An 8,575-nucleotide genomic window follows, 5' to 3' on the forward strand; every position below is an offset into this window, starting at 1 on the left:
AATGTCTTTGGCTGTTAATTCAACACACACACACAGAGAACATGATAGACAGGTACAGAGACTGGCAGACTGAATCTGGTGACCTTGTGTCGCTGTTTGTTTTATTTGTTAACCAACCTATATGCCCACCATTCAGAACAGCATAAGCGATTGTCAGCCTCACTCTCATTCCATATTCCCTCTTTCCATCTTTCATTTTGTCTACCCTTATCACCTGTTTTAGCCCCCATCTCCTTTTCCCTAGACACATCTCTCCCTTCTCACCCCTCTCCTCTGTCTCTCTGTCCATTCAGAACCCTCCTCATACTAACGTCAGCCTTGTGATAGAACGTACAGTATCATATACAGTCATAAATAAAGACAAACGGTGCACGTAGATGTAGTAGGAAATTACAAACAGGTCGGCTCGTACTTGAAGTCACCCAGCTTTTTGACTATTTAATTTGAGGGAATGACCGTTGTGTCTTTAAAGACTTAACGCCTTTGAAATAAGAACAACTAAGGGCCACCGGGGTGAGTTGTTAAAGTCCTTTTAGTTTTTATTTCGTCTTGTCTTCCCGCGGTCTTCAGCTTCTCTTCTGTTGTCTGTTACATGATATCCTGCTGGTGCTGTGTTGACTCAGAGACCACCTGTAGGGGGAGACAAAGGAGACATTTACTGTAACGTGAGGAGAAGAAAGCCAGAGATTGGTGTATCAGAAGTGAGATAAAAAGCCTGTTATACTATTAGGAAAGATACATGTGCAAAGTAAAGTTACAATGTGTGTTGGTCGAACAGTATGGCTTGTGAGAACTTGAGTCAGGTGGAAGGGAAACCTTAGGTGGATTATATTGTTGTCAGCGCGGGAGAGGAATTTTAGATGTTCTCTCAAATACAAGTCTGTGGGTGTGTTAGTGAGCTATCTCTAGGTTCACACTACAAACAGGTGTACCTCTGTCAGGGTGTGTGTGTGTGTGTGTGTGTGCTTGCGTGCCAGTGTGTGTTACCTCTCCGTCGCGGGTCTCGATGGTCTTGATAAGGACACTTTTCTTTGAGTGTGACTCAGCAACGCGATGATGATGCTCTGGGCTCGTTTCTGTCCAGACAGACAACCGTATAATTAATATTCATCTTCTTTACAACAACTCTGTTCACCTTTTTAATTTCTTAAAATCAATTCATGAATGGTTCTATTTATGCATCAGCAGTGAGGGGTCAAGTGAGGATCATTTGAAGTTCCATCCTGTCACTTTTGATTTCTGCTGAAGTCAACTGCACAAGATTTAGCTACCTGTTTCAAGTGTGCCCTCTTGTGGTGTGATGCTGTAACGCATCTTATTTTGCTGCAGTTTTTGACAAATGCAGTGTGTGTGTGTGTGTGTGTGTGTGTGTGTGTGTGTGTGTGTGTGTGTGTGTTGTTCTTACCACGGAAAGTCATGGTGGAATAGTTCTGTATGGGCAGGGAAATCCTACAGAGGGAGAGAAAAGGGGAATGTCAGTTTCTAGCAGTGATACCAAATACCATTGTCATACAAGATAATTAATCACCTCTCTGTCCTCAGCCCTCTCCTCCTTTCTCCTCGCTGTATTCCTTCAGCCCTCCTTCAACCCCCTGCCATTGTCTTCTCTTTCTTCCCCCTATCTCCTGCCCTCCTCTATCTCTCTCTCTCCATCTCTCCTGCCCTCCTATCTCTCCATCTCTCCTGCCCTTCTCTATCCCTTTCACCTCTATCCCTTCCTCTCTCCTGCCCTCCTCTCTCTCCATCTCTCCTGCCCTCCTCTATCTCTCCATCTCTCCTGCCCTTCTCTATCCCTTTCACCTCTATCCCTTCCTCTCTCCTGCCCTCCTCTCTCTCCCCATCTCACCTGCCCTCCTCTATCTCTCCATCTCTCCTGCCCTTCTCTATCCCTTTCACCTCTATCCCTTCCTCTCTCCTGCCCTCCTCTCTCTCCCCATCTCACCTGCCCTCCTCTATCCCTTTCACCTCTATCCCTTCCTCTCTCCTGCCCTCCTCTATTCCTCTCTCCTGCCTCCCTCCTCCTGCTTCTCTGTCACCTACCCCCACTCCTCCCCCATCGAACCTGCTCTCCTCTCCTCATTCCTCTCTCTCCTCTTCTCCCTCCTCATACCTGCTCTCCTCTCCCTCCAGCAGTTTCCTGTAGGTTGCTATCTCTACGTCCAGGGCCATCTTGACGTTGAGCAGGTCCTGGTACTCTCTCAGGTGCCTGGCCATCTCATCCTTCATGTTGGAGATCTCAGCCTCCAGACGGGAGATGGTGTCCTGGAACCCGCCGGCCTCCCGCCCGTGGCGCTCCTCCATCTCTCTCATCTGCCTCATCAGAGACTCGTTCTGCAGGGAGGGAGAGGGGGTTAGGGGGAGGATGGGAGAGTGGTAGGAGGAGGGGGGGTGAGGTGGAGGAGTTGAGAGGGAGAAAAGGAGGGGGAGAGAAATTAGAGAAAGAGATTGACGTGGAGAAGTGTGCCGTCATGTTTCTTGGAAGGGAACTTGCAGACCAGGCAAGGTCAAAATGAAGAAAATGAGAAGGAGAGGAATGAAAGTGTGGTGGTATGACTTATGAAAGGACAGAAGGATTTGAGGAGGTATAAAGGGTGTCGTGAGAATAGTATTCAGACTGAGAGACTTACGGTGCCTTTAAGGGAGTCAATCTCACAGGTGTAGGACTGGAGCTGGTGTCTGAACTCCATGGTCTCCATCTTGGCCTGTTTCAGAGCCTCGTTGTTCTTGTTCACTGCCTGGTTCAGGTCTGTCACCTACAGGAAGTACATCACTTTGTCTGACATCACAGTAATTGCGCCGCCCCCACAGCGCCAGAGACATGTTCTTGTAAATCAAAGATTTTGATTGATCTCTCTCTCTTTCTCTTTCTCTCTCTCAAATAAAATGTATTTATATAGCCCTTCTTACATCAGCTGATATCTCAAAGTGCTGTACAGAAACCCAGCCTAAAACCCCAAACAGCAAGCAATGCAGGTGTAGAAGAACGGTGGCTAGGAAAAACTCCCTAGAAAGGCCAAAACCTAGGAAGAAACCTAGAGAGAAACCAGGCTATGAGAGGAACCAGGCTCTCTCTCTCTCATTATCTATCTATCTATCTATCTATCTATCTATCTATCTATCTATCTATCTATCTATCTATCTATCTATCTATCTATCTATCTATCTATCTATCTATCTATCTATCTATCTATCTATCTATCTATCTATCTATCTATCTATCTATCTATCTATCTATCTATCTATCTATCTATCTATCTATCTATCTATCTATCTATCTATCTATCATCTATCTATCTATCTATCTATCTATCTATCTATCTCCCAATTCCCTCCCCCCTCCCCCTTTCCCCCTTTCTCTCTGTCTCACCCCCCCATCACCTTAGACTTGTACCACTCCTCGGCCTCCGAGATGTTCTTGGCTGCAATGCCCTCGTACTGGGCCCTGATGTCCCTGAGGGCAGCTGTCAGGTCCGGCTTGGACATGTCCATCTGGATCTGCACCTGGGTCTCCTGCATCTGGGACTGCATTTCACGGATCTCCTGCAGGTGAGGCGTGGGGGGAGGTGGAGGGGGGGAGAGGTAGAGAGGAGGGAGGGGTGAGGTGAAGTAGAGAGGAGGGGGGAGGTGGAGGTGGGGAGAGGAAGAGAGGAGGGAGGTGAAGTAGAGAGGAGGGGGGGAGGTCAATAGGTTGAAAGTGGAAGAAGGCGGAGGAGGAGAAGAAGGAGGAGGGGGAGAGATAGTTGGAGAAGGAGAGAGCGTAGGAGAGGTCAATAGGTTAAGGTTTCTGCAGATTTCTCTTCCCCATTGTCTGTTAAGACGCGCACACACACACACACACACCAATAGTGTTTGTTCACCTTTTATAAGACAGTGTGAGTGTCTGCTAAATAGTTAGTCTATGTAGCTATTGGTTAACTATTTAACTATCTGCATTGACCCTTTTGTCTCATCACATATGCTGCTGCTACTGTTTATTATCTGTCCCTTTATTCCTACTTATATGTACATATCTACCTCAATTACCTTGGACTCGGTACTGGTAGCCCTTGTATACAGCCAAGTTATCATTACTTATTGTGTTTCTATTATTACGTGTTTGACTTTTCTGTTATTTCTCTATTTTCTTTCTCTCTGCGTTGTTGGGAAGGGTTGGTAAGTCAGCATTTCACTGTTAGTCCACACCTGTTGTTTACAAAGCATGTGACACAAACCTTGATTTGATTTGGTTTGTGTGTCTCCACTCCTGTCTCAGAGAGTAATGAGTCTGTTGTAGGAGATTACACAGACCTCATACAGCAGCCCACAGGCCCAGTGCCAACTGCCCACTGCGCCTGCAGTGTGTGTGTGTGTGTGTGTGTGTGTGTGTGTGTGTGTGTGTGTGTGTGTGTGTGTGTGTGTGTGTGTGTGTGTGTGTGTGTGTGTGTGTGTGTGTGTGTGTGTGTGTGTGTGTGTGTGTGTGTGTGTATATGTGTGTGATGTGTGTATATATGTATGTGTGTGTGTGTGTGTGTGTCTTTGTTCATTCCTACCATAGAGAGACAGACAGATGGAATGACCAATGACTAGATGTGTTGACAGACAGACAGACAGACAGACAGACAGACAGACAGACAGACAGACAGACAGACAGACAGACAGACAGACAGACAGACAGACAGACAGACAGACAGACAGACAGACAGACAGACAGACAGACAGACAGACAGACAGACAGACAGACAGACAGTAATAACACATAGCAAACTAAAATCCACAGACTGAGTAACGTACCTCCTCGTGAATCTTCTTGAGGAAGGCGATCTCCTCCTGCAGGGTCTCGATGCGTCTCTCCAAGTCTAGACGGGCCAGAGTGGCAGCATCAACATCCTAGAACAGACAGACGTTAAGAGTAGATGAATCTGACAGACATCTCACTGGGCAAAAACTGATTGAATCAACATTGTTCCCACGTCATTTCAACCCCCCCCCAAAAAAATTTGATGATGTTGAATCAACGTGGGACACTAAGGGCATTTCGTATTTTTTTCACCCAACTTTTAACCTAAATCCAATGATATAGTGATTTCTTTGTTGATTTAATGGTAAATTCACATTAGCTGACAAATCCCAAAAATCTTAACGTTGAACCGACTGACGTCTGTGCCCAGTGGTGTGGCAGTTCAAATGACTATCCAGTCTACATTTAGATGAAAAGGGAGGAAAATACTAGTAGTGAGACATGAAAATGTTATCATATTCATCATCTGTGTTGATTAATAGTGTTCAACTCACAGCTCTGAAAGCAGCCAGGTTGTTCTCTGCATCCTCCCTCTGAAGGATCTCTTCTTGCAGTCTGGATACACAGTCGAACAAAGAGATGGAGTGAGACCCGATCACAATTGTGTCTTTTACGTGTCCGTCCGTACCTTTTATTTGTATTTGTTTTTTTTATTTAACATTTATTTAACTAGGCAAGTCACCTGTCTAATAACAAGTGATTTGTCATCTGAAAATAGTATGATATGGACTTTAAGACTGCCGTGTGGATATAACGTGCAAATGTGTTTATAATCCAATCCCAGGTCCCATTTTGAATACCAGCTGTAGACGTCAAGAGGCCGTACTGACAGATAGCCGAGATCTGGATTGTATCTGTCTGAATACAGATGTTTTCATTCCTGGCCTTTTATAGAGTCGGACCGTGGCGCCAGTAAGCGACGGTAAGGACATGCCTCTGTAAGGGCTAGAGGCTTAGACCATACCTTAATGTGAGAAGGAGGCTGGCTCTAGTCCTTCAGAAGGAGGCTGGGTCTTTCAGGGGTTAGGTGGTGGATGGATCTTGTTGACTTAATTAAAGGTCCACTGGAGTTGGGACAAGACTATCCCACTCTGCACTTGTGTGCATCTTTCTTTCTTCACCAGTCTTTATTAATCCCTAGTGCTTCTCTCCTATTTCATGGGTTGAATGAGAATGTCATGGAAGATTCTGTGCTGCCGCTCAACTCCACACATACACTGCATATTTAATATGTCGTCTAGGCCTACACTTCAACAGCAGGGGAGGCATGCTGATCTCGCAACTATGCAAATGGAAGTAAGACTATCGCACATTTGAAAAACCTGAAGCGGAAACACTCGCTATTTTACTTGCAGTAAGAATCCAAATACACGTCGTCTTCAACAGCACCTCACAATCAGTCCACTTGTACTGAGCGATATGACCAAGTTTAAAAATACTTGCCGTAACCACAACAAACAAACCAGCTAAACCACTACAGCTAATCGAGAGGCGCTGACTGAAATCCCAGGGGACTGTATGCATGAACCAGCCGTGATATCAGTGCTGCTTTAGGTAGCTGAAATGTCACGCTTACTTTATACTAGGATCTACACTTCTAGAGTTCTCCTCTCTCTAATCCTACCCATGATCCTCTCCTTCATCCACTTATCCACCAATCAGAAACTACACCCCTGCAGTCTAACATCAACTGAGCAATTAATCGATCAATCAAATGTATTTATAAAGTCCTATTTACATCAGTAGTTTTACAGTAACTTCTAGTTGCCATATTTCTCCCCTACTGTTCCTCCTTCTCCCCTGCTCTTCCTCAGTCTCCTACCTCCTCCTTCTCTTCCCCTCCCCCCTCATCCTGCTCCTCTCGCTTCCCTTCCCCCCTTCCGCCCCTCTTTCCTACCTGAGTTTGAGTTTGTCCAAGTCTTCGCCCAGGTTGTCCCTCTCCACCTCGACGCGGCTCCTCTGATTGGTCAAGGCCTCCACCTGGCGACGCAGGTCCCTCATCTCCTCCTCGTACAGGTCGGCGATGCGTGTGGGTTCACGCCCCCGCAGCCTCTCAATCTCCACCACCAACGTAGCGTTCTGCTGCTCCAGGAAGCGAACTTTCTCGATGTAGCTGGCGAAGCGGTCGTTCAGGTGCTGCAGCTCGACCTTCTCGTTGGTGCGCGTGTGGAGGAACTCCTGGTTCAGCGCGTCGGCCAGGCTGAAGTCCAGCGTCTCCCCCATCCCCGCGTAGGACCGCGAACCGTGTGCGGTCGATGACATCACAGGTCCCCCGAAGTGAGACGAGGTGCGGTAGCCGGAGTAAGAGGGCGAGGCGGAGGTCTTGGTGACTTCGTAGACCCGGGAGGAGATGTGCCCGGAGCCGCCATGCCCGAGTCCGAGGCCCCCGCCCGAGCCCCGGCTACTGTAGAGGGAATGTGACATGGCAGGGCTGTACCCTGCGCCAAAGGTGCGGCGGTAGGAGGAAGAGCCAGACTGGGCCGACTGAGCAGAGGAGCGGTAGGAGCTCATGGTGGCGCAGGAGAAGGGTCTGGGCTGGAGCTGAAGAAGGGTCTGGGTTGGAGCAGGCGAAGGGTCTGGGCTGGAGCAGGAGAAGGGTCTGGGCTGGAGCAGGAGAAGGGTCTGGGTTGGAGCAGGCGAAGGGTCTGGGATGGCTGCTGGAGTGGACTAAAGCAGGGAGGCTGACTGAGGGACACACAGGACTCACTCTGGCTATTTGTAGTACCTACCCCCTCATATCCCCTCCCTCAAATCCTCTATATACCCTCCCCTCTTTGCGTCTCTACCCATCTCTTCCCTTCTCTGTCTGTGTCTCTGTCTCTCCGTCTCTCATCCCCCCTCCCTCCCTCTCCAGAATCGGCTGTCACAGGTCCTGGTGTGGGGTCTGGTATTTGGTTCAGATTGTGTTCCAGCGTGAGAGGAGAGAGGGTTCTGGGAGGCTGTGTCCACCCTGACCGTCACAGCAGCATGACTGAGCTCACAATGGCCAGCTAGACCTCAGCTCAGCTTCATGTCCACACCCCAGCTCAACCCTAACCTTAGCCTCAACCATAACCCTAACCCTAGCTTCATGTCCCCTCCCCAGCTCAACCCTAACCTTAGCTTCATGTCCACTCCCCAGCTCAACCCTAACCCTAGCTTCATGTCCCCTCCCCAGCTCAACCCTAACCTTAGCTTCATGTCCACTCCCCAGCTCAACCCTAACCCTAGCTTCATGTCCCCTCCCCAGCTCAACCCTAACCTTAGCTTCATGTCCCCTCCCCAGCTCAACCCTAACCTTAGCTTCATGTCCACTCCCCAGCTCAACCCTAACCCTAGCTTCATGTCCCCTCCCCAGCTCAACCCTAACCTTAGCTTCATGTCCCCTCCCCAGCTCAACCCTAACCTTAGCTTCATGTCCACTCCCCAGCTCAACCCTAACCCTAGCTTCATGTCCACTCCCCAGCTCAACCCTAACCCTAGCTTCATGTCCACTCCCCAGCTCAAACCTTCTCTAGCTTCATGTCCACTCCCCAGCTCAACCCTAACCCTAACTTCATGTCCACTCCCCAGCTCAAACCTTCTCTAGCTTCATGTCCACTCCCCAGCTCAACCCTAACCCTAGCTTCATGTCCCCTCCCCAGCTCAACCCTAACCCTAGCTTCATGTCCACTCCCCAGCTCAACCCTAACCCTAGCTTCATGTCCACTCCCCAGCTCAAACCTTCTCTAGCTTCATGTCCACTCCCCAGCTCAACCCTAACCCTATCTTCATGTCCCCTCCCCAGCTCAACCCTAACCCTAGCTTCATGTCCACTCC

General features: G+C 48.6%; 1 protein-coding gene across 1 annotated transcript; it reads right to left on the reverse strand.

The window, feature by feature from the left end:
• Positions 1-74: 74 nt before the first annotated feature.
• LOC106574241 (desmin) lies at positions 75-7,473 on the reverse strand. The gene is made up of 9 exons (XM_014149971.2): positions 6,675-7,473; positions 5,272-5,332; positions 4,771-4,866; positions 3,379-3,540; positions 2,628-2,753; positions 2,111-2,331; positions 1,406-1,449; positions 988-1,076; positions 75-630 (listed from the first exon to the last, which is right to left on the reverse strand). The coding sequence occupies exons 1-9, from the start codon at positions 7,286-7,288 to the stop codon at positions 589-591; spliced, it is 1,455 nt and encodes a 484-aa protein (XP_014005446.1). The 5' UTR covers positions 7,289-7,473; the 3' UTR covers positions 75-588.
• Positions 7,474-8,575: the final 1,102 nt, after the last annotated feature.

Source organism: Salmo salar, chromosome ssa16 (genome assembly GCF_905237065.1).
Source record: "Salmo salar chromosome ssa16, Ssal_v3.1, whole genome shotgun sequence".
NCBI lineage: Eukaryota > Metazoa > Chordata > Actinopteri > Salmoniformes > Salmonidae > Salmo > Salmo salar.

What these genes read in the sequence shown, in the direction of transcription:
- LOC106574241 (XM_014149971.2), bottom strand. Translation starts at nt 7,288, where the DNA reads ATGAGCTCCTACCGCTCCTCTGCTCAGTCGGCCCAGTCTGGCTCTTCC. An exon ending in TTCCACCATGACTTTCCGTG is followed by an intron (nt 1,077 to 1,405) that starts GTAAGAACAACA and finishes CTGTCTGGACAG; the next exon opens with AAACGAGCCCAGAGCATCAT. An exon ending in TCGAGACCCGCGACGGAGAG is followed by an intron (nt 631 to 987) that starts GTAACACACACT and finishes CTCCCCCTACAG; the next exon opens with GTGGTCTCTGAGTCAACACA.